Genomic DNA, 26,007 nt, shown 5'->3' on the forward strand with positions numbered 1-26,007 from the left:
GCCCTCGGAGTGCGCAGGCGCAGCGCGCCGAGTGGACATTTTGGTCTTTGTCCGCGGGTCAGTCCGGCCCCTGGGTCCACGTGGCGCGAAAGTAGGAGGTGGGATGTGGGCGTCTTGGGCCGTTCGGGTCGGGGAGGTTGAAGGGGAGGATTCTGAATCTATTGGGGCGCGGCGCGGGGATGGGGAGTGGGTTTAAGAGCTTCTGGCCTACATGTGGGGTGGGGGTGGGGGTCTCTGAGGAGCGTTCGAGCGTGTGTGACCCTGAGTTTGTCCGCAAGTTTGACTGGGTGTTGGGATTATTGAGTAACTGTGGGTGCAGGATTGTGTATGGCTCCATCTGAGAGGGAGATATAGGAGATCAGCATTGAGGTAATACTATCGGAATCGCACTTCCCTTCTCGAAAGTGCTGGTAATAACGGTGCCATCTTCGCTGAGAATGTTGTTTATTTGAATGTTTAAAGGGGGAATAAAGCTGAGTGGCAAGTTAAAAGTGAATTTTTACATAAAAAGGCATTTACTTTTAATTGAAGTAGAATGCAGATCACCTTGATTTCTTCTTTTTTAAGCAAATAATGTTTCAAATGCACTTTTTGTTGGTGGGGGAGCTGCAGGCGATCCCAAATCCTCTGATCTTCAGGGTATTTTAATAGGGCTGCTATTAAGTACTAGACCAAATATCGACATTACGCTTTAAGCGGCAATGCCGTATGGTACGGAAAGCCCAGGATAGGAACCAAGGGTTTGGAGCTCTAGGTTAGGTACACTTATCCTCATTCTTTGAAGAAAAGAATTTAGTTGTTGCGATGTTTATCCATTAATCTGACCTAGATTCTAAGTCTCCTAACTCTTAAGTGAATCGTGGTGTTCCCAGGTTGAGTGGATTTTGTGAAGAAATATAAAGACAATTACTTCGATCTGCAAAGATGCTTTTTTTAAGGAATCCCCACGGTCCTTCTTAACGTAATAATAAATAGTAAGAGTTAAAATTATTGGGTACCAATTTAATATCTACAAATCCATACTATTCAAATAGACAACAGCCAGTTAGAAGACGTAATAGAAGAAAACTGTTAACAATAGCAATAAAAATTTCAGAAATAAACAATACGCAAAGCTATTATAAAAGAACTTTAAAAAGTGCTAAAAGGCATAATATGGGATGTTATTTAATAGATACCTCATGTATTTCATTAGGAAGACGTCTTAAAGAAGCGTGTGTAGATTTAAGTGAATTTATTAATTCAATGTAATCCTAATAATAGTATCTACTTTTTTGAGGGGGGTGGGGGAGAACTAGATAAGCGGATTCTGCACTTCATATGGAAAAATAAAGTAGCAAGTAAAACTCTGAAAAAGAAAAAGCAGTTTGGGTGTGGGGAGGAGGGAGTCCAGTGCTAATGTATTTTATTTTTTTAATTCCAGTATAGTTAACATACATTGTTACATGTTTCAGGTGTACAATATGGTGATTCAGTAAGCCTCTGTATTACTCAGTACTCATCAAGATAAGTGTACTCTTAATCCCTTTCAGTTATTTCACCCATCCCCCACTCACCCACCCACCTCCCCTCTGGTAACCATCTGTTTGTTCTCTGTAGTTAAGACTGTTTTTTGGTTTGTCTCTTTTTCCCCCTTTGTTCCCTTTGTTTTGTTTCTTAAATTCCACACATAAGCGAAATCATATGGTATTTGTCCTTCTCTGACTTATTTCACTTAGCATTATATTGTCTAGATCCATCCATCTAATGGTAATGTATTTTAAAATCTAAATTCTCAGAAATTAAAATCGTTTTGGTGTTACCATGAAACAGGCCGATGAAGGGAAATCCGGCAACATCTATAATAACTACAAGTGTGTTTTCTTTTTAATGGGGCTATTTCACATCTGGAAATTAATCCTACAAGTGTACCTGCATTTGCTTAAAATGATAGGAGTACAAGCTTGCTTATTGCTGTGGTGTTTGGCAGAGGAAAAGATAAGTCATCACTAGATTGGTTTGATAAAATTAGATCCATCTATACAATAGAATAATACGCAAGAATACAAAAGAATGAGGAGGAAGCTTTCTGTACACTGACATTGAAGTAACTAAGATGCCAAATGTATGGCATGCTTCATTTGAAGTAAGAAGGGGCAGAAATAAGAATATATATATTTATATTTGTTTTCATTAGAAAACTCAAAAGCTACACAAGAAACTAATAAATGGCTATCTCCATTTGGGGTAGTAGTCCTGGGATAGGTAGGGCAAGGGTAAATACCCTTTTATGTTTGTTTTCTAAATCTATGAATTTAGTATTTAAAAGTTAAAGTCTTTTTCTTTTTCTTTTTCCTTTAAAGGACGACATAGGCCTTGGACCCAGACTGTTAATTCCTTCCTGTGCCACTTTGCACCTCGGTGTACTTAAACCTGTCCCTGTTTCTTATTTAGTAATGTATAGAGAAAATAATAGTATCTGATTCACAGGGTGGTTGGTTGTGCAGATTGAGGAGTTCTAAGTGCCTGGTGTGTAGTAAGTACTGGGTAAGTGCTAAATAGCAGTATTATTATTATCTGCAAAATAATAGTTCCTTAGAATAGAATAGCCATTTGTACTATCTCTGGTAAGACTTTCTTAAAGATTCGGCTATATAGATGTTCTTTTTTTATTTCTGTGTTTATTTTATTTTTTAATTTATTTAATGTTTATTCATTTTTGAGAGAGGGAGACCGAGTGCAAGTGGGGGAGGGGCAGAGGGAGAGGGAAACACCAGAATTGAAGCAGCCTCCAGTTTCTGAGCTGTCAGCACTGAACCCAACACAGGGCCCAAACCCAAAAAGCCGTGAGATCATGACCTGAGCCGAAGTCTGACACTCAACTAGCTGAGCCACCCCATGGCCCCTTCTTTTTTAAATGTTTATTTTTGAGAGCAGACACATGGGAAAGAGCATGGGGGAGGGGTACATAGAGAGGGGGACAGAGGATCCCCTGTGATCTGTGCTGACAACACACAGCGTAATATGGGGCTCAAGAACTGTGAGATGATGACCAAAGTTAGACTCTTAACTTACTGAGCCACCCAGGTGCCCCTGTTTAACTTTTTTTAATGTTAATTTTATTTATTTTTGAGAGGGAGAGCGAGACTGCACGCAAAAGTGCACGCCCATACACAAAGGAGAAGGGGCAGAGAGGGAGGGCAGGCTCCAGGCTCCCTGTCACCTAGGCTCGAGGTCACACCTTGAGATTGTGACCTGAACCAGTCAAACACTTAACTGACTGAGCTACCCAGACGCCCCTATTTCCATGTTAAACTTTTTAAAAATAACATTTCCTTTTATAACTGGAATGAGGAAGTTAGATTTCTGTGTTCAAGTTCTAGTCATCTTTAGAAACCCATCATTATCTTTTTCATGAGAATGTTCTTTGATTTCTATGATGGTTACTTTCTCACGGTTCTAATTCAGAACCTGTGATGATATTTATTAAAAATCCCAATTGTGACTTATTTTTGGTCAGAGTATATCAGAGATGATCTTCAAATTGTGTAACATCAGGAAAGACCTATGATATGACTGGTCCATCATTAGTGATTGCATTTTCCCCTTTATGACCAAAATGTAATCTGTATGGATTTACTTTGGTACCATACTAATGTTCATTTCTTACGATTTAGTAGATAGTCTTTACTCTAGTAAATAATCCTTGGTTAAGTCAATTTTTTCAAGGGTTGAAAACTGATGATTTTCTAGTTTTTTAAAATTCCTTTTCCAGTTATTTGGTTGCTGACCTCAAATTGTTTCAAAAATTTCTGACCTTTAAACATCATCACACAGTGTTCTAGTAACTGCAGCTAGTCTTCTTTGTGATGCCCCTGTTATCACAGTTTTAGCTGGTGGACATTCCTCCAAGGTCACTCCTGGTTCATTTTGACTTGCTGCCATTTAACTTTGAAACTTTTTTGCACTCCAAGCTCACTTTGTACCTTCCCTGTTACACTTGGAATTGGCCATTTCTCACAAAGAGCTCTGGTTCCCTTTATTGGAGAATGGTATTAAGAGATGTCTCATTGCTGCAGTGGTAATATTGTTTCAGGGCATTTCATGATAGAACTAGAAAATCATTTTTAAAAATACGAGTTCATGTAAGTTTCTAATTCAATTTAAATGGCATATTTTTATGTACTAATTAGCTCCTAATTGTATTTTATAGTAAAGATTTTTAAACATGCTAACATAAGTTCTTATTTTCATTGTTTTATCTTACAGTATAAGGAAAATGGTTTCAAAATAACATTACTGGTAATAGTAGTAACCATGAACATACTTTATCACATGAAAAATTTCTTTGTAGCTATTTTTGTCCTTAATATGCATCCTACCAAAGATGTATAGTTACTTCTTTCTTCTAAACTCTTTTGAAATATATTCTTTCTTTGAGGAACTATGTTACAAATTTAATGTATAATTGGGTTCATTTGTTTCAATTCAGGTTCATGTTCAGGAACTGCTTTTTAATTTTTTTTAATTTTATTTTTTAAAAAATGTTTATTCATTTTTGAGAGAGCCAGAGTGTGAGCAGGGGAGGGGCAGAGAGAGGGAGACACAGAACTTGAAGCAGGCTCCAGGTTCTGCACTGTCAGCACAGAGCCCAACATGGAGCTCGAACTCTGGAACTGTGAGATTATGACCTGAGCTGAAGTTGAACACTTAACCAACTGAGCCACCCAGGCAACCCCAGGGACTGCTTTTTAAAAAATGGATTTGATTATTTAAAAAAGTAACTAATGGGGATACCTAGCAGGCTCAGTCAGTAGAGCTTGTGACCCTTGATCTTGGAATTGTGAGTTTGATCCCTACCCTGGGTGTAGAGATTACATTTTTTTAAATCTTAAAAAATAAATAAAAGCAAAATAAAAAGAAACTAATGTATATCTGTGATTCAACAAAAAAAATACATCCCACAGAGATACCTCATCTTATTCTGCCCTCCCCCATCACATTCTTTGTCCCAATCAAGTACAGTTTCTTATTTGTTTCTTGTTTATCTTTCAAGTGGATATTTTGTTTGTAGAGCCAGTAGTTCCCTCTTACCCACACCCTTCTTTCATAAAAGGTAGCATACTGTATACATCTTATTCCTCACTTAACCATATGTCCTGGAGATTTTTCTTAATCATTATGTGGGGTTTTGTGTGTGTGTGTGTGTGTTTTCTTTTTTCTCCCTTTTTTTCACTTTAACTGCTATATAAATAAGATGCCATTTGTGCATTTACCATAATTGATTCAGTTGTTGGACATCTAGGTTGTTTTCAATCTTTTGCTGTTACTAATTGCAGTAATGAATAATTTTTCTGTATTATTTTGTACTTATGCAGGAGTATCTCTAACATAGATTGCTGTAAGTGGAATTGCCCATATAGCTAGGTATTTACACTGCCACTAGCAATGTACAAGAGCACCTTCTCTGCTAGGACCTTATCATTGGAGCGTAGTATTGAATATTTTACTTTTTGCATTTATCTGGGAAGAGTCTGTTCATATCCTTTTCCTCATTTTTCTGTGGGGGTCCTATTCTAGTAGCTCTACATAAGATAGGTTAGCCCTATGTGAATGAGTTGCAGTTTTCAAGTTTAAAAATTTTGTTTTGACATTGTTTATTTCTTTAAAGATTTTATTTTTTGTAATGTTTATTCATTTATTTCTGAGAGAGAGCACAAGTGGGGGAGGGACAGAGAGAGACAGACAGACAGACATAGAATGTGAAGCAGGCTCCAGGCTCTGAGCTGTCAGCACAGCTTGAACCTAGGAACCATGAGATCATGACCTGAGTGGAAGTTGGATACTGAGCCACCCAGGCATTCTTTAAAGATTTTATTTTTAAGTAATCTCTACACCCAAGTGGGGCTCAAACTCACAACCCTGAAATCAAGAGTTGCATACTCTACTGACTGAACCAGCCAGGTGCCCCAAGATGTCCATTCTTAATTGTTTTCTTTTCATTCCCTACTTTTGAGTGACCTTTTCTTTACTCAGTTTCTCTTTTAATAGTCACTTTCATTTTAAAAAATTTTTGTAATTTTAATATATTATTTAAATTCCAGTTAGTTAACATATTGTGTAATAGTAGTTTCAGGAGTAGAACTTAGTGGTTTACCACTTCAGTATATAACATCTAGTGCTTATCACAAGTGCTTAGTAGCCATCACCCATTTTACCCATTCCATCTCCACCTCCTCTCCAGCAACTCTCATTTTGTTCTCTATAGTGAAGAGTCTTTTTTTTTTTTTTAATGTTTATTTCTTTTTGAGAGAGAGGTTGCAGAGAGAGGGGGGCAGAGAATCCAGAGTGGGCTCTGTGCTGATAGCAGTGAGCCCAGTGTGGGATTTGAACTCAAGAACCATGAAATCATGACCTGAGCCAAAGTCGAACGCTTAAGGACTGAACCACCCAGGCATCCCAAAAGTCTATTTTTATTGTTGTGTTCTTTATATAGCTTTGCTTCCTCATTTTATTTTATTTTAGCGAGAGTGTGAGTGAGCAGGGGAGAAAGGCAGAGAGAGAATATTAAGTAGGCTTCATGCTCAGCACAGAGCCCATCATGGGGCTCAATCCTGGGGTTCGTGACCTGAGCCTAAATCAAGAGTTGGATGCTCAACTGACTGAGCCACCCAGGTGCCCCTGTTTTGCTTCTTAAAGTTTTTGTCTTTTTAAAAAAATCATTTTGTTTTCATTTCTTACTTGCTTTGTGGCAGTATTTTTCAGGTGAGTTTACTCAACTGTTGGAAGATTGTGCTGTTTGTTTCCCCTCTTTTCGTTACAGTATCCTTATATGGATACAAACGATTATTTTGTTTCCTCATGTTTGAGTGAGAGATTTTCTGAGACCAGTACCAGGAAAAAGGAAGCATAGGAACATTCTGTGCTTCAGAGCTCACCTGCCTCATTTAGTGTTTAAAGCAGAGGAGTTCCTTACCTCCTCTGGGTCAGTGACCCTAACCTGGTTGAAGACAACTTCTGTCTCCATCTCCCTGTTTTCTATAGTTCTTCACAGTACTTGCCTTCTAGGATGATACTTTCACCTTTAAAAGTTGCTAAATTTGGGGATGCCCTACTCCCAAGTACTTTTTAAGCCTACTCCTTGCTTTCCCCCACAGTTCTTTTCAGTTGAATCTAGGTCTTGCTTTAATCAGTACCCTTTAGGGTGAGGACTTACTCATTTAGTAAAGAAATACTAGCTGTAGATTTCTGAAGCTTTTTAAATTCTTTTTTAAAAAATTTTAAATGTTTTTTATTTATTTTTGAGAGTCCGAGAGAGACCACATGAGCAGGGGAGGGTCAGAGAGAGGGAGATACAGAATCTGAAGACAGGCTCCAGGCTCTGAGATAGTTGTCAGCACAGAGCCCAATGCGGGGCTCGAACCCATGAATCGTGAGATCATGACCTGAGCCGAAGTTGGACGCTTAACTTACTGAGCCACCCAGGCGCCCCTTAAATTCTTGAGATTCCCCCAAGAAATTCCCAGTTTTTCCTAGACTTCTTTGCAACTTTCTCTGTAAGCTTCTTGGTTGGTTCTACATAGAATTTGGGAGAGGGCTTTTGGTCTCTGGTTTTGTTCATTATTAGACTGAGTTGCAACAGTTTTCACTGCCATTCTGAGAATGAATATTTACTAATTATTTCTGAGATCTGTTCTCTCAAAGATTTCTTACCATTGTGTAGTCTTTTTTGCTGTGCCTACCATAATGTTGTGGTTCCTGTACCATATTTGCTATTTTGGGTGTTTGGGGCTACACATAATATAATTTGGAGTGAACAGATTCTCTCTGCTAGTTTCACAGCCCCGTTATTCTTGATATTTTGTTTTTGTATGGTTTTCAGGGTGAGTACTTGAAAGACTCAAAACTAAGTGGCTACCATGCTCTTTGAAACCTTTCCTTGCCTCCTCCATTGTTGGTGTTTGTAGGATTCTGTCCTTGACTATCTTCTTCATATACTGTGGATATTCTCTAAAAAGTCTCATTCTACCTATGTCTTCAGCAGCACTGGTATTCTGACAGCTGATACATTGCCATTTCCTTCCTAGGCCTATCTGAGCTCCTTATGTATATGTGCAGTTGTTTAATGGATATACCTGTCTGCATGTTGCTCAGAAACCTGACACTCTGGATGTCCACAATATTAAACTTGATCTCCTTTCTCTTGCAAGGCTGTCTATAGCTAACTCACCCTCTCCTATTTCTGTGTACATTAATGTTTAAATCACTTTCTTGGCCTTCCATTTCTGCCACACTTCAGCACAAATTGGTGACCAAGCCTTTCAGCATACATAGTAAATAGTGTGTATGTGTGTAAGTAGTAATTTAAGTGTTTTAGGATTTTGCCTTTTTAAAAAATGTGTATTTATTTTGAGAGATAGCAGGGGAGGGGCAGAGAGAGAAGGAGGGAGGGAGAGAGGGAGAGAGAGAATTCTAAGTGCAGAGCCTGACACGGGGCTTGAATCTACCATCTGTGAGTGGGGGAGATGAGCAGAGAGAGAGAATCCCAAGCAGGCTCCATGCTCTGTGCAGAGCTCGATGTGGGGCTAGATACTTGGACCATGAGATAACGACCTGAGCCAACATCAAGAACTGGCCACGCAATTGGCTGAGCCACCCAGGTGCCTCAAGATTTTGTTTTTTTAATGATTTTAACTCTATAGAATAAAGTTGGATTGGTTCAGAAAGTCCCATATACTCTTCAGCCAAACTTACCATTTTTCAGTTTTTTGCTTTATTTGTCCTTCTCTCTTTCTCCAAATATGTGTGTGTATAATTTTTTTTAACCATTTGAGACTAAATTGCACACATGCTTCCTTTATAAGTACTTCAGCATGAATTTTCTAAGACCAAGGACATTGTTTTTCATAACCACAGTGCAGTAACCAAAATTAGAAAATTTTAACAGATTTTTTTAACCTATATTTGCATTTCTAATGTAATACACATTTCTAATACATAGTTTTACTCAGATTATAACACAGAGTAAATATTAGGACTCTAGGAAAACTTTTTGCAACCTTATTCCTGAATACCATAAGAACAATTTCCTACACAGTGTATCCTGATGACGTAGTTCTGATGGGCACAAGCTGCTATTGTCATAGAGATGAGTATTAAATTTATCCAGGAATAAGGGCCATGGTTAAAATCCACTCAGGAGCCTATGTAGGAATGTGGTGCTATAGAACAGTAGCAACCAGTCATACAAGGCATGAACAGCTTTTCTGTATAAGTAAAATTCTGAGAAATAATTGTCTTTTGTACCCCATTTCTGGATGTGTGGAAACTGAAATGGTTTAATGAGTATGGCTTTGAAATTCAGGATTCAAATAGTCCCTTTGCTTATATAATTGTGGGCACTTTAATCTCTAAAGCAAAAGGTCATTACTTCATTCTTTTTCACAGGGCTGCTTTCTTGTGCATCCCTGGAAACTGCACCTTCCTCATCATTCAGAAGGCCTGGAGGCCCCAGGGCTCAGCCTGAGTTCTAGGATGGTACTCTGGCCCCAGCATTAATGTTTTAGTGCTGTGTTATTTTCCCAATAGCAGGTTATAATCCAACTACACTGTATGTGATCCTCTGTTGGAACAAGAAGACAAACTCTGGATGGTGGAGAACAAAGTGGAAAGGAAATTTGTTCAGGTGAGTGAATGGCAAGGGAGGTCACAGTTGTTCAGGCAGCATCTGAATACTCTTAAGATGTTTTCTTACAGCCCTAGACTTGGAGTATTTACTTGATATGAATTCTTTAGAGACCTGAGTTACATTTACAGTCTTTTTTTTTTTTTTTTTTTGGCTTCAGTACTCTATTTAGTTAGATTCTAGAGGGCCAGATGCCCCACTTATCTCTATTCTGGATGTCAGCACTTCATACTTTATTTGTACCGCATCTGTGATTGTTCTCTTTCATTGATACTCTCACTCTCATACCTCCCAGTGTATGTAGACTCCTTGAGTCATGCAGTGTCTTTTATAGGTCTTAAGTCTTTATGTATTGTCTGACATTTAGGTTCCTTTTTATTATTTACCCATCTTCTTTCATTCTTTCTCAGTGGTTAAGTGCCTCCAGATTATATTTGTAATCTGTATCTGTAATCATGGTTCCTGTTGTCTTCTCTTCCACCTCTCACGTTACACGTCAACAAACTACCTCCCTTTCTTTTGCCCCGTATACCTCTTTCAGAAGTTGTTGCCTCAGAAATCACTTCTGCTTCTCTGCTGTCTGTGTGCATAGGAATATTATGAGTCTGTTTTTTAATATAATACATGAACTTTAAATATTTTTGAACATCCAGGTGTATACTGAAAAGGTCTTCTCTTACCTTTGACCTTCAGTCTTAACAGTTTTTTTTCAAAGATGCAGTCACTTTTAAGAGTTTCACATGTATCCTTCTTGAAGTAATCTATGAATAAACTAGCATATATTATATATCTCTGCTGTAAATATGAATATATGTGTATATAAGCCCTTAGTTTTCCTTTTCATATAAATGGTGGTATGTATTCTATTGTGTCCCTTGTTTTGTTTTGTCTTGTTTTGTTTTTTTCTGGGAGAGATTCTCTGTCAACACATTTATTTAACCTGTCTCCTCTTCATGGACATTTAGGTTGTTTCCAGGCTTACGTTTTTGAACACACAAGTGCATATATACTTATTTGTATTGCTTTGCAGAAATATATGGATACAACTACATAATACTTTATTCTAAGTGAAAATGCTGAGTCAATGTTTATTTATAGATTTGACGGTAGTAATTACATTTTCTCAAAAGGAGTAAACCAATTTTACATTTCCATCAACATGATGTATTCATATAATCAAGTATTTATTGAATGATGTTATTAGTCACCTTTTCACTTATGAAGGAAACAGTGACCAAAGCTTTCAAAAATTTCTCCTTCCTGAAGAAGACAGACTTGTGAGTAAATAAGTAAAAATATATATTCTATCAGATGGTGGTGAGTGCTTGGAGAAAAATAAAGCAAGGAATAGACCAAGCTAGTTGGCCATTATAATTTTAAATTCCTTGGTCAGGGAAAGGTCTCTAAGAGGATGACATTTGAAAAAAAAATCTGGAGAAGGTGCAAGTGGTGCATGCAGTATTTGATGGAAGAACATTAATCCAGAAGGAACAAAAAGTGTTACAAGCCCAGAGGTTGGAGTTTGCTGTTCAAGAAATTGACCAGGGCAGAGTACTCTGGCACAGAGTGGGCAAAAGGGATTAAGAATAGGTTTGGTTAAGTAACAGGCCAAGTCTTAGACTTTGGCTTTTATTTTGAGTGATCTGGGAGACCATCAAAGGGTTTTGAGCAGAGGAGTAATAAGATCAGAATTATATTTTGGCTGCTGTGTAGAAAATAAGGTATAGGGGACCAAGGCTAGGAGATTAATCACAGGCTATTGCAGTAATTTAGGTAGGCAAATAGTAGTAGTTGAGCTAGTGACAAGTCAGATTCTTAAGATATTTTAAAGAAAGAGCTGACAGGATTGGCTGATAAATTGTATTGGTTATAAGAGGAATAGGAATCACATTGATAACTCCCAAGGTTTTATGTAGAAGAGAATGAGTTAATATTTACTGAGATAGGAAGTCTTGAGGAATTTCTGGAGATCAAGAGGTTTCTTTTGAACTTGTTGGTTTTGACATGTCTTCTGATCATCTCAGTCCATATTCATATAGGCAGTTAGACATACAAGTCAGGAATTTAGGAAGATACAAAGTTGTGAACTTCCATTTTGCCATACTAACAAGCTACTTTATTCATTGATGGTGTCTCTGTCTTGCTCAGTCCTACTTTTCTTACCATTTAGGGATGCTGGTGGGCCCACCAAGTCTTCTGCATTGGGTCTACATTCCTAGAGTCTGTTAAAAACAAGGAGGTGATGATTTGGCCCTTGAGGCTGTGGCTTACGTTTTCAGAGAGCATTGTACATGAGAGCTCTTCCTAAAAACAGCAATGGCAGCTGCCTGCTAACATCCTTTCTCATAAGACCTTAGAATTATAGCTATTTTCTACTCTTATCAACAGTGAAGTTCCGGGGCACCTGGGTGGCTCAGTCAGTTAAGTGTCTGACTGCAGTTAAATGACCATGCAGTTAAATGACCATGAGTCATGATCTCATCTTTCGTGGGTTCGAGCCCCGCGTCAGGGTCTGTGCTGATAGCTAGCTCAAGGCCTGGATCCTGCTTCGGATTCTTTGTCTCCCTCTTTCTCTGACCCTCCCCTGCTCACACTGCCTCTCTCTCTCTCAGAAATAAATAAAACATTAAAAATTTTTTTTAAAAAAATGCAGTTCCCTCCTTTTTTCCTGTTTTTCTTTATCCTTCACAGATGTCAAAAGCGGGCAGAAATGTTCTTATTTTACCATTTTAGAAGAAAGGATCTATTTATGCCATGTTTGAGTCACCCCTGTAGGAATTCTCTCCTACTTCTTGATTGGTACTTTGATGACCTGAGATACTGCTGTATTTTTCTAAGTGTTTTCTTGTCTTTGCTTTTTTTTTGTTTTTTTTTGTTCCCCCTCTTACTGGAGGTGGCTCCTCAAACACAGCATTCTGCCTTTCCTCCTTCTCTCTCTTTTTTTTGTTTTTTAAAGTTTATTTTACTTTTGAGAGAGAGTGCACACATGCCTGTGTGCGGGGGAGGGTCAGAGAGAGGAGGACAGAGGATCCAAAGCAGGCTCTGTGCTGGCAGCAGAGAGCCAGTTGTGGGGATCGAACTCACAAACTGTGAGATCATGACCTGAGCCAGAGTCCAAACTGACATGAGCCACCCAGGCGCCTAAAGTTTATTTATTTAGAGAGACAGAGAGTGAGGGGGAAGGCACAGAGAGAAGGGGAGAGAGGGAAAACCAAACAGGCTCTGCACTGTCAGCACAGAGCCCTATTTGGGACTCAACCCCATGAACTGTGAGATCATGACTTGAGCTGAAATAAAGAGTTGGACACTTAGCTGACTGAGCTACCTAGGCGCCCCTCAGGGCTCCTTCTCTTTATGAATTAAATCCCAGCTGAAGACTCATTTATTCTGAAGTTAGAAGTAACTCTATGGTATCAATTTTTATTTTGGCACCTCCAGCCTTATTGTCTCTCCCAACATAATTTTACGTATTTACAGGGTAAACAGCTGTCTAACTTGTTTCATTCTTTTTGTGTCAGACAGTGAATTCGTTAGTATATAATACCTAAATTGGAGATTTCAGCTCATTATTTTCAGATCCAGAGATTACCTAAAACCAATTTCATAGTATGTCTTGATTACTTCTTTTTTTTTTTTAATGTTTTATTTATTTCTAGGAGAGAGAGAGAGACAGCGTGAGCAGGGGAGGGTCAGAGAGAGAGGGAGTCACAGACTCTGAAACAGGCTCCAGGCTCTGAGCTGGCAGTCAGCACAGAGCCCGATGCGGGGCTCGAACCCACGAACCGCGAGATCATGACCTAAGCGAAAGTCGGACGCTCAACCGACTAAGCCACCCAGGCGCCGATTACTTCTTTTCTCATGGTCCTTGAGATATGGTCAGCGAAGGCTTTAAAGATACACTTCAATCTAATCAAGAAAGGAGCTACTAACCATAAGTGTAAATGTGAATACATTTTTTCCTCTATAAAATGCTTTGAATCTTGGCTTTGGATAATGAAATGTTCTACCTATTCAGGTTTTAAACATGTTCCTGTTTTATTGATTTTCCCTTTGTCCATTCTTTCTCACATTTTCATGGAAATTCAAAAGTCCTGAGTAAATTCTTAGATATTTTTATATTTTGGTGTATGGAGTCTGTATTATAAATATGTTGAGGGGCGCTTGCGTGGCTCATTCAGTTAAGCATCCAACTTCGGCTCAGGTCATGATCTCATCAGTTCATGAGCTCGAGCCCCATGTCAGGATCTGTGCTGACAGCTCAGAGCCTGGAGCCTGCTTTGGATTCTGTGACTCCGTCTCTCTCTGCTCCTTCCCTGCTCACACTCTGTCTATGTCTCTCAAAAAATAAATAAACGTTAAAAAAATGTTTTTAAACGTGTTAAAAGGAAGGCCCATATTCTTTCTGTCTCTAGTTTTGATTAAATAAGAGATACTTGTTAAGTAATCTATGAATTGTGGGAGGATTGTTATTTATCAGTTCTTTTTCAGTTTTTTATCTTAGGAACATTTTCAAATATTAAAAACTTTTAAAAAGTTTATATGTATGTATATGTATCTATATTCCTGTGTATGCATATTTACAAATGTTGAAACATATGATACTTCACCTCTAAAAAATCATGCATTTTCTAAAAAGAATGGTGTGTCTCTATGTAACCAAAATATCATTACTCCTTAGATAATGCCCTAATATTATGTAATAATCAGTCTATATTTAGATTTCCTCAGTTATCTCTAAAACAACTTTTTAAAAAATATTTATGTTTTGAGAGAGAGACAGACCATGAGCAGAGAAAGGGTAGAGAGAGAGGGAGGCACAGAATCTGAAGCAGGCTCCAGACTCTGAGCTGTCAGCACCGAGACCCTTCCACTAACTGTGAGATCATGACCTGAGCCAAAAATTGGCTGCCAGTTGAGCCACCTAGGTGCTCCTGAGGCCATTCTATTTAAAATTGAAACTCTACCCACTTCCCTGATTTTTTTTCCTCCATAGCACTTAGAGCTTTTTAACAAACCAACTCCTTTATCTGTCCATTAGAATATAATCTTGATGAGGACAGTGAATTTTTCCGTTTTTCATCAGTACTGTTAATCCCTAGAGCTTGGAAATATGCTATAAAGAAAAAGGTATTTTTGTGGAGTCAGTAATGTTTTTGAGTAGCAGTTCTCAAAAAATAGCAGCTTTATTTATAGCCCACATAGGGACGCCCAGGTGGCTCAGTCGGTTAAGCATCTGACTTCAGCTCAGATGATGATCTCATGGTTCGTGGGTTCGAGCCCTGCGTTGGGCTCCTTGCTGACAGCTAGCTCAGAGCCTGGAGACTGTCTTCCGATTCTGTCTCCCTCTCTCTCTGACCCTCCCCTGCTCACGCTGTCTCTATCTCTCTCTCAAATAAAACATTAAAAAAAAAATTCACAGAATACAAAATCCATCCTTTTAGAGTATACGATGCAGTGGTTTTCAGTATATTTACAAGTTGTGCAGTCATCACTACTAATTCCAGAACATTTCATCCTGCTACCCAGGATGCTACCCTGCTACCCTGCAGTCACCTTTACAGTCTTAAAACTTGAGGACCACCTGAATCTTAAAAGTATTCATAGCAAGGAAAAGATCTATGTATGTTTATGGTGACAGATGTTAACTAGACTTATTGTGATCATTTATAATATATACAAATATCTAGTCATGTTGTACACCTGAACCTAACGTTATGTCAGTTATACCTCAATTAAAAAAAAAGGTTAGTGGTAAGTTCTATGTCATGTGAGTTTTGCCACGATGGAATATATAAATAGACTTGAAGACCTTTTGGTTTATGAGGACTTTAATGATATTTACCTTATTTAAAAGTAAATTTGAGGGGCACCTGGGTGTCTCAGTCAGTTAAGTGTCCGATTTTGGCTCAGGTCATGATCTCAGGGCTCATGAGTTTGAGCCCTGTGTTAGGCTCTGTGCTGACAGCTCAGTGCCTGGAGCCTGCTTCAGATTCTGCGTCTCTGTCTCTTTCTGCCAAGTAACATTGAGAAGCTTTAAAAATGTATTTATTTAAAAATAATAATCCCAATACATGTAAACCTAAATTATATTTCTTAATAAAAATAATTTTCCAAAGTGAAAGAAGTTGAGTGAGAAAAGTGACAGATGTTTTTCATATCTGTAAGTATCTTTAATGTCTGGTTTATAGAAGACAGCTAGATTTTTTTTAATGTTTTATTTATTTCTGAGAGAGAGACAGCATGAGCAGGGGAGGGTCAGAGAGAGAGGGTGACACAGAATCTGAAACAGGCTACTGGCTCTGAGCTGGCTGTCAGCACACAGCCCGATGCAGAGCTCGAACCCACAAACCGCAGATTCATGACCTGAGCCGAAGTTGGACGCTTAACTGACTGAGCCACCCAGGCACCCAATGAGAAAGCTAGATTTTCATTTCTGCTCTTATAACATTTTATTTTGGTTAAAGTTTATGACAAAATTGTGACATTACACAAATGAAGTTAGAAAAGGAAGAAATACTTCAGAGGTATCTTTTTAGATAATTGTGGATATTCTTTGGTACTATGCCAATATGTGACAAATAATTTTTTCAAGATTAGTTGCAATATAGAATTTGAAACTTTATATTTTTTTCTCTTAGATAAAATCTATTGGTCTGTCTTAAAATTTGAGTGGATCTTTTACCCATGCATGACTTCTGTAACATCATGCATTTGTCAATTGAGTTATACAGATCTTTCATATATTTGATATTATCTTACCAAGTATTTGATAATATGGTGTCTCACCATATAATATCAAAACATCGTATTAATATCACCACCAGTCTCATTAGAAAAGTTTTTTAAGTATTGGGAAGCTATTGATCTCATGGTGGAGGATACAGGTTTAAAAATTTGTTTTTATTTATTTTTGAGAGAGAAAGAGCACAAGCTGGGGAGAGAGGCAGATAGAGAAGGGGACAGAGGATCTGAAGCAGGCTCTGTGCTGACAGCAGAGAGCCTGCCTGATGTAGGGCTCTAATTCACAAACAGTAAGATCATGACCTGAATAGAAGTCAGACACTTAGGTGACCAGGCCACTCAGGCGTTTCAAATTTCTAATTAAAAAAAAAAAATTTTTAATAGTTTATTTTTTATTTTTGAGACAGAGAGAGACAGAGCATGAGCATGGGAGGGACAGAGAGAGAGAGGGAGACATAGAATCCGAAACAGGCTCCAGGCTCTGTGCTGAGAGCCTGATGCGGGGCTCAAACCCACAAACCACGAGATCATGACCTGAGCTGAAGTCACACGCTCAACCAACTGAGCCACGCAGGCGCCCCCAAATTTCTAATTCTTGCTTGGAAACTGAAATTTTATCATTGACAATACGTGGTGTCTGTTGTTTTCCTTGAAATGGTTGTCTCAATTGGTTCTGTCTCAAGAAAGTACCTATTGAATAATACCCAAGTGTGAATAACTAATTTGTAAGGCAGTCATTAATAAATTAATGGTGCCCTCTGAAAACCATGCCCTCTGAAATAAAATAAAAATGGTACTCCATGAAAAAAGTGCCTAGTTTACGCAAAACTCAAGATGATTTAAGACATCATCTTGAGACAACTATCTTCCTTTCATGTACAACAGAAGTATATGTGTACATGTATAGAATTTTATTTATCGTTATACTTGATTTCTTTTCATAAAATTTGTATTTGTCATACTTTTTGTTTGTTTGCTTGGTTTTCTGTACTTAGCACAGACTCCCTTGGATTCCTTAGAATAGTTAAAAGCCTTCTAAATACTAGTTTCCACATGGCCAAATGCATGGAGAAATTTCTTTCCATTTTTTTGCCACAGATTTACTTGTAGAATATTTCTGCTCCTTCCTGAGTCTGAACTGGCCATACTTTGACCTGATAGCTCTTATCTTGTTTTTCATCACCATTATCAAAGACTTTTTTCATTGTCTTCCCCATGTTATATCCCCATTTTTTGGATTCTGTATCTATTGCCTTCCGTATGTACTAATTTTAGTGTAGCACATCTAGTAGCAGCCTGGGAGGAAAGGTGCAATGGGATAAAACTTTTTAACATTTGCATATCTGAAAAATGCCTTTGTCCCATTAGATTGGTAGACTAAGCTTAGAATTTTCCTTCAGAATTTTGTCTTGTAGCTTCTTGTGTTTCTGTTGAGATATTTGGTGCCATTCTATTTCTGTTCCTTTGGGTGATAATGTATGTGTATGTAGTTGGGTGATATGTATATATATATATATTGTAGTTTGGTTTATTTTAATTTATGTTCCCTTTATTTTTTCCTTTGAAAAGTTATAGTGCTACTTCTAGGTATACATCTTACGTTATTCATCATGCAAGGTACCAAGAGTGCCGTTTATTTTTTATTTATTAAAAAAAATTTTTTTTTAATGTTTGTTTTTTGAAAGAGAGAGACAGAACATGAGTGGAGGAGAGGCAGAGAGAGAAGGAGACACAGAATCTGAAGCAGGCTCCAGGCTCTGACCTGTATGCACAGAGCCCAACACAGGGCTCAAACCCATGAACTGTGAGATCATGACCTGAGCCGAAGAAGTCAGACACTTAACTGACTGAGCCACCCAGGTGCCCTTAAGTGTGCCCTTTAAGTTCAGAGATTCATGACTTAGAAAAGAGGAAGTTTTTTTGTTTTTCTTTGAATGTTTCCTCTAATCAGTTTTCTCCTTTTGTTTTCTGGAACTTCACTCAGTTAACATATTACCTTGGTTTATGTTCTGAATTTGTCTTTTTAAAAAAATTTTTTTAAGGTGTAATTGACATATATTAGTTTCAGGTGTATAACATAGTAATTTGATATCTGTATATATTATGAAATGACCATCACAGTAAGTCTGAACAATACAGTATTACTAACAGTAGTTCCCATGCTGTACATTATATCCCCATGACTTATTTTATAACTGGGAATTGTACCTTTGACCTTTTTCACCTATTTTGCCCACCCTACCTCTGGCAACCATCAGTCTTTTCTCTATGAGCTTGGTTTGTTGTTTGTTAGTTTGTTTAAGAACCCACATGTAAATGAGATCATACAATATTTGTCTTTCTCTGACTGACTGCTTTCACTTACCATAGTGCCCTCAAGTTCCATCCATGCTGTCACAAATGGCAAGCTTTCATTCTTTTTTTTTATGGCTGAAAAATATTCCATTGTATATATGTATCATATTTCTCTATTTGTTCATCTGTTGATGGACATTTAGATTGTTTCCATATCTCAGCTATTGTAAGTAATGCTGCAGTAAGCATGGAAGTGCATATTTCTTTTTGTCTTGGTGTTTGCATTTTCTTTGGCGATATTCCCAGAAGTGACATTGCTGGGTCATACAGTTAGTTCTATTTTTTTTTTTTAATTTTTTTTTTTTAATGTTTTATTTATTTCTAGGAGAGAGAGAGGGAGTCACAGACTGAAACAGGCTCCAGGCTCTGAGCTGGCAGTCAGCACAGAGCCTGACGCGGGGCCTGAACCCACGAACCGCGAGATCATGACCTAAGCGAAAGTCGGACGCTTAACCGACTAAGCCACCCAGGCGCCCCAGTTAGTTCTATTTTTAATTTTTTGAGTAACTGGCATTGAGTTTGTCATCATCTTTTTTTTTAAGATTTTATTTTTAAGTACTCTCTACACCCAACGTGGGGCTTGAACTCACAACCCATAGATCAAGAGTTGCACACCCACTGACTGTACCAGCCACATGCCCCCAAATTTGTCGTCGTAAAGCTTCTACCAGGAAATACTTGTCATTGTGTTTATATGTCATTGGCCAAATAAGGTAGATGGCCATGCTTGAGTTTACTAGGATGAGGCAATATAATCTTTCTGCACTAAGATTACCCTGTTATTAGTGAATAATACAGTCTACCTTTCCATTCCCCATCTTAAGGTCAAAGGAACTTTTTGTTTCTTGCTTACAGACCCTGTTATTGTTTTACTGATAAAATGTCTTGTAACTACCTGATTGGTTTTAGGTTTTGTTGCTGTGTGCTGTGCCTTACCTTTACTTCCTCAGACTTTATTTTTCTTTTTTTTAACGTTTTAATTTAAAAAAAATTTTTAATTTTTTTTTAAAATTTATTATTGAGCCAGAAACAGAGCATGAGCGGGGCAGGGTCAGAAAGAGAGGGAAACACAGGATCCAAAGCATGCTCCATGCTCTGAGCTGTCAGCACAGAGCCTGACGCAGGGCTCGAACTCACAAACTGAGATCATGACCTGAGCCGAAGTTGGCTGCTTAACCAACCTAGCCACCCAGGTGCCCCTAAATGTTTTAATTTTTTAAGTTTACTTATTTTTGAGGGGGGGGGGGGAATGTGAGTGGGGGAGGGGCAGAGAGAATCCTAAGCGGGCTCTGCACTGTCAGCATAGAGTCTTACATGTTGCTTGATCCCACAAACCATGAGGTCATGACGAGCTGAAATCAAGAGTCAACCAGCTGAGCCATCCAAGTGCCCCTTTTTCTTAAGTGGCCTGAGGTGATCTCCAAAAATGGTTCGCTATTCACTTGACCCAGAAAACCCTATGAAATCTTGCAAATCAAGGGGTTCAAATCTTTTGTTCACTCTAAGAACACATGTGCAATTGCCCGGGCCATCAAGGGCATGCATATCAGAAAAGCCACCAAGTGTCTGAAAGAGGTCACTTTGCAGAAGCAATGTGTGTCATTCTATCGCTACAATGGTAGAGTTGGTAGGTGTGCACAGGCCAAACAGTGGGGCTGACACAGGATCGATCAGTGGCCCAAAGAGTGCTGAATTTTTACTGCATGTGCTTAAAAATGCAGAGAATAATGCTGACCTTAAAGGTTTAGATGTAGATTCTCTGGTCATTGAGCACATCCAGGTGAACAAAGCCCCCAAGATGCAAAGTAGAATTTAGAGGGCTCATGCTTAGATTAACCCATACATGAGCTCTCCCTGCCACATTGAGATAACCTCTACTGAAAAAAAAGCAGATTGTTCCTAGTCCAGAAGAAGAGGTTGCACAGAAGAAAAAGATATTCCAGGGGTGCCTACGTGGCTCAGTCAGTTGAGCCTCCAGCTTTTGATTTCTACTCAGATTGTGATCCCATGGTTCGTGAGCTTGAGCCTCACATTGGGCTCTGTGCTGATGATGCAGAGCCTGCTTGGGATTCTCTCTCTGCCCTTCACTTCCTCATTCTCTCTTTCTCAAAATAAATAAACCTAAAAAAAAAGAAAGAAAGAAAAAGATACCCCAGAAGAAACTGAAGAAACAAAAACCTAATGGCTGGGGAGTAAATTTTGCAAAAATAATGCAAATAAAAGTTAAAAAAAAAAAAAAGTAGGGCTCCTGGATGGCTCAGTCGGGTAAACATCCGACTTTGGCTCAGGTCATGATCTCATGGCTTGTGAATTCGAGCTCCCTGTCAGGCTCTGTGCTGACAGCTCAGAGCTTGGAGCCTGCTTTGGATTCTTTGTCTCCTTCTCTCTCTGCCCTCTCCTGCTCTCTCTCTCTTTTTCTCCCAAAATAAAGAAACATTAAATAAAAATTAAGACTTTGCTGCTCTATTAAAAAAAAAAGTAAAATGCCTGGCTGGCTAAGTTGGTGGACGTGCAACTCTTGATCTCAGGGTTGTGAGTTTGAGCCTCACATTGGGTTTAGAGATTACTTAAAAACAAAATTAAAAAAAGAAAACCTTATGGACTCAGAATCTCCCTAAATGATTATACTGACTTTCACAAACCTTGGTGGCCAGGTCCTTTGTTTTAGCTTTAAACAACAACAACAAAAATGAGTACAAGTGACAACCATCTTGGAAGGGCATCCTACTGAGGTTTTTCATGGGCCTTCCAGGTTCTGCAGAGAAGGAACCTTTCATATCCTGCTCACAGATGTATTTACCTGGTTGACAACATTTTTTGGCATCAGCTACAGAATATCTTGGATCTTCCACCATATTATGTATAGATTTAATCCCACTGATTTCTGTGGAGCACCTTTCCCTTGTCCTCTCATTTGCTGGGTGCCCTGGAATCTGGAGCTTCTTTGAATAAATTTCTGTAAAGAATAATTTCCATTCATACAAAGGAGTGGTCCTTTATCTTCCTGGCTGGGAAGGTAGTGCTCCAGTTGCAACTTACATGATCTTTTTTTTCAGCTACCATCCTTAATTCCTTCTTTTGATGTACTTGATTCCCTCCATTTCCTGAGTCTTTCTGATGTTTTGTGGCATAAATTGGCTTGACATCAGCATCTTGTGTGGCACCTTTACATACTTGAATTTCCTCAGCTCTGCTGTGTTGAAAATCTTCTGCGTGCTTTTATGTTATTGGAAAATGTGTTAATGTCTGTGTACACTGATACTCTGATCATACCCTTTTTTCTAGTGAGCTTGTACCCTTGTCTTTTTAATGAGATTTTGGAATGAAGCAGTTGTTGGTAATTTCTTCCCTTAGGCATCTTGGGAGACTTTCTCAATTTTATGTCATCTTTTTATCCTACTTAGTAATTCCTCATTGTTTATGACATTCAACTTGCTGAGCTAATTAATGGGAAAGATTATTTTTCAAGAGTAATCCTTAAGCTTTATGTGCCCATGAATGTTAATTTTCTATGAAGATACCTCCACAAGGGTTTTCTTCTCAAAAAGTAACTTGGTGACATTGGTCATGAGGCTTTTTTCTTACTGTGCGATGGGCTTCCAAAGTTCATCCGAAAATACAATTCACAATTTTATTACTAGTAATAAATTATATATATAATGGTAATGTAAAGCTAACATTATTGAGTGCTTATCATTTGTCAGCCACAGTACTAAGCACTTTATACATTAACTCCATTAAATGATGATTCTTTGTACCCCATTTTAGAAGAAGCCTGAGAAGATGATGAGCAAATAGAGAGGCAACAAGACTTGGGAGGCAAGTTGCATCCGTCTCCAGTAAAGTATAGACTGAGGAAAAAAAGCAGTGAAATAAGAAAATTGGAAAGATCTTTCCTCTGATCTCAGACCTTATATCTTTAAGGCAACACCTTTTTCAACTTACCTGGAAAGAGTTTGAAACGCAATTTAGACTTAATCGTGAGAGAAGTTGTGTAGGAGAGAATCATCAATTTAATTAGTTTGGAAATCCTGCCTTCTCTTGCTCCTTATGCTAATAATCCCTTTAAATGTAAATCAGTGTGGAAATGTCTTCAGTTAAATCCATTTGAACCCCATAGAGAAACCGTATGAATTTACTGAATGTGGGAAAACTTTCACTCACATGTCCCACCACATTAAATGTAGAAGTCAGGCTTAAGAGAAACCCTGTTCTTCTAAAGAATACTGAAGAGCCTTTAGCTAGATGACAAATCTCTTTGAGCAGAAGAAAATTTGTACTGGAGAGAAACCAGTGAATATAACAAAACTTCACTGAGCGTTAGAAAACGTACTTGGACAGAAAGCTTTTAATGTACTGAGTATGATAAAGTTTTCTCTTGAACTTTATCCCTTCTTCTACATTTGAAAGGTCATACACAGAGAATCCCTACAAATGTAAGAAATGCAGAAATCCCTTCAGCCAAAAGTAAACCCTCATTCATCAAAAAATTCATACTGGAGAGAAACCTTGTGAATGTGGGAAAGCTTCCATTCAGATGTCACACCTCAGTCAGCAGAAAATTTGTAGTGGGGAAAACCCCTTTGCCTGTAAGGTATGTGGGAAAGTCTTCAGCCACAAATCAAATCTTACTGAGCATGAGCATTTTCATAATAGAGAGAAACCTTTTGAATGTAATGAATGTGGGAAAGCGTTTAGCCAGAAGCAATATGTTATTAAACATCAGAACACCCATACTGGAGAAAAGCTTTTTGAATGTAATGAGTGTGGAAAATCCTTCAGCCAGAAGGAAAATCTTCTCACCCATCAGAAAATTCACACTGGAGAGAAACCTTTTGAGTGTAAGGATTGTGGGAAAGCTTTCATTCAGAAGTCAAACCTCATCAGACACCAGAGAACTCACACCGGAGAGAAGCCTTTTGTATGTAAGGAATGTGGAAAAACCTTCAGTGGCAAATCTAACCTTACAGAGCATGAGAAAATTCATATTGGAGAGAAACCCTTTAAATGTAATGAATGTGGAACAGCTTTTGGGCAGAAGAAGTACCTCATAAAACATCAAAACATTCACACTGGAGAGAAACCTTATGAATGTAATGAATGTGGAAAAGCCTTCTCTCAGCGAACATCACTTATTGTACATGTGAGAATTCATTCAGGTGACAAACCTTATGAATGCAATGTATGTGGAAAAGCCTTCTCTCAAAGTTCATCTCTTACGGTGCATGTGAGAAGCCATACAGGTGAGAAACCCTATGGTTGTAATGAATGTGGGAAAGCTTTCTCTCAATTCTCAACCCTTGCTCTGCATTTGAGAATACACACAGGTAAGAAGCCTTATCAGTGTAGTGAATGTGGGAAAGCTTTTAGCCAGAAGTCCCACCATATTAGACACCAGAAAATTCATACTCATTAAAAACCCTGTAAATATCTTAAAAATTGGAAAGCATTCATCAGGAATTTAAACCTCGTAGCACATCAGAAATGGTTATACTGAAAGTATCACAAATGAGGAAAACAAAAGCTAAGAACTTACTGGACACCATGGAATTCATACTGAAGAGAAAGACATTTAAAAGATAAAAATCCTGGGCCCCCCCAAAAAAGCTGATGGCCCAGGTAATGCTGAAACTTTAGATGCATTTCCACTAAACATGCTTCTTATTGCTGTCTGCATTTATCTGGAGATCTTCACTAGTGTAATCAAAAAATAAGTTTTAAGTATTGGAAAGGAAGAGACTTTTATGGTATTGATTTAGTAGAACAGAAGAGATTCTGGAAATACCTATGCATCTGTTAGAATTTAGAATATGATATTAATGACAGTAGGAGGTGAGAAGATCATGGGACTATGTAAAAAGTGATTTGGAGGTAATTTGTTCTCTAAGGAAAAAACAGACCATGAACTATAAACAGAGGTAAGAACCAAGAGGATAAAAACAAGAATATGAAAAAGCTGTATACTGAAATGGTTGTGACCTTGGGAGTAGGGAGACATTCCTTATAATCTCAAAAATTCTACTCTGAATTTGTATGCTTAGGAAATATGTACCAGTCTGCTTACTGTGGCATGATTTGTAGTTAGCCATAAGTTGGAAACAACTTAAATGCCCATCAGGAACAAAATAGAAAATACTTATGACGGAATACTGTATATCTGTAAAATTTAACAAATGAGATCTATATGTATTAGAGAGGATGATCTCAAAAATCATGTTGAAGGGGGAAAATGAAGTTGCAGAATAACATATATTACAATGCATTTTTGTAAATTTTAACTAAAACTTTACTCACAAAATTCAGTACTATGTATTGGTATGGATACATATATGTATGTATGTTTTTAAAATGCTTTTGAAATGGATTGGAAGGATACAGACCAAACTCTTGATAGTGGTTGCTTGTGAAGAGTGGAGCAGGGAAGGGGATGAGTATGGGAGGGATGGGATGGGATGGGGACTGTTTAAAAGGGATTTCATTTTTATATATAAATATCCATTTCTCTTAAAAACTAAAGACTGCAAGTAAATATATCAAAATACTGGATAATTCTGATTGTGGTATATGGATATCTTGTCTTATTTTTTGTACTTTTCTGTATTTTTAAATTTTCTCAAAATTAATAAGAATGGGGGTGAGGATGGGAACACTGTACCTGTAGAAATCATGTTCTAATGGATTCATTCCCAATCAAGTACTAAACTTTTTATAGAAAATATTTCTAAAATTTTATCAATGATGAGTGGATGAACTTGCTCTCTATGTAATATGAAATTATCTATTTTATTAAAATTAAAAATGATCACATAATCTGAATCTGTTTTCTATTTACATGTTAATGGTGTGCACTATATGGTCTATCTGTACATTTCTAACATTATTTTGCAACATCATCTGAGCTTAGAAATTTTTAAGAACTTTTAGTTAAGGGTACATGTACATCTTTAAAACATGTCTTTTTCAGATAAACTGATTTTGGAATATCGGTTTTCCTGTCCCGTCCATTTCCAGAAGAACAGCATATGCATTAAAATATAAGAGCTTGGGGATGCCCGAGTGGTGCAGTCGGTTAAGCGTCCGACTCGATTTCGACTCAAGTCATGATCTCACTGTTCCTGAGATCGAGGCCCTTATCAGATTCTGCACTGACAGTGTGGAGCCTACTTGGGATACTCTCTCTCCCTCCCTCTATCTTTGTTCTTCCCCCACTTGTGCTCACTCTCTCTCTCAAAATAAACTTTTAAAAA

General features: G+C 38.0%; 1 protein-coding gene across 3 annotated transcripts; it reads left to right on the plus strand.

Moving 5' to 3' along the window:
• Window positions 1–20: 20 nt before the first annotated feature.
• On the plus strand, window positions 21–25,576 carry ZNF146 (zinc finger protein 146). Of its 3 annotated transcripts, none has more exons than XM_039249617.1 (3): window positions 21–98; window positions 9,427–9,664; window positions 22,529–25,576. In XM_039249617.1, the coding sequence occupies exon 3, from the start codon at window positions 23,298–23,300 to the stop codon at window positions 24,174–24,176; it is 879 nt and encodes a 292-aa protein (XP_039105548.1). In that variant the 5' UTR covers window positions 21–98; window positions 9,427–9,664; window positions 22,529–23,297; the 3' UTR covers window positions 24,177–25,576. The 3 variants fall into 3 exon arrangements, with proteins under 3 accessions (XP_039105548.1, XP_039105549.1, XP_039105550.1); XM_039249618.1 differs by having other exon boundaries at window positions 9,568–9,664; XM_039249619.1 differs by having other exon boundaries at window positions 9,571–9,664.
• The last annotated feature ends 431 nt before the right edge of the window (window positions 25,577–26,007 follow it).

The sequence above is a fragment of the Hyaena hyaena genome, unplaced genomic scaffold (genome assembly GCF_003009895.1).
Source record: "Hyaena hyaena isolate Hyena2069 unplaced genomic scaffold, ASM300989v1 scaffold_345, whole genome shotgun sequence".
NCBI classification, from domain to species: domain Eukaryota; kingdom Metazoa; phylum Chordata; class Mammalia; order Carnivora; family Hyaenidae; genus Hyaena; species Hyaena hyaena.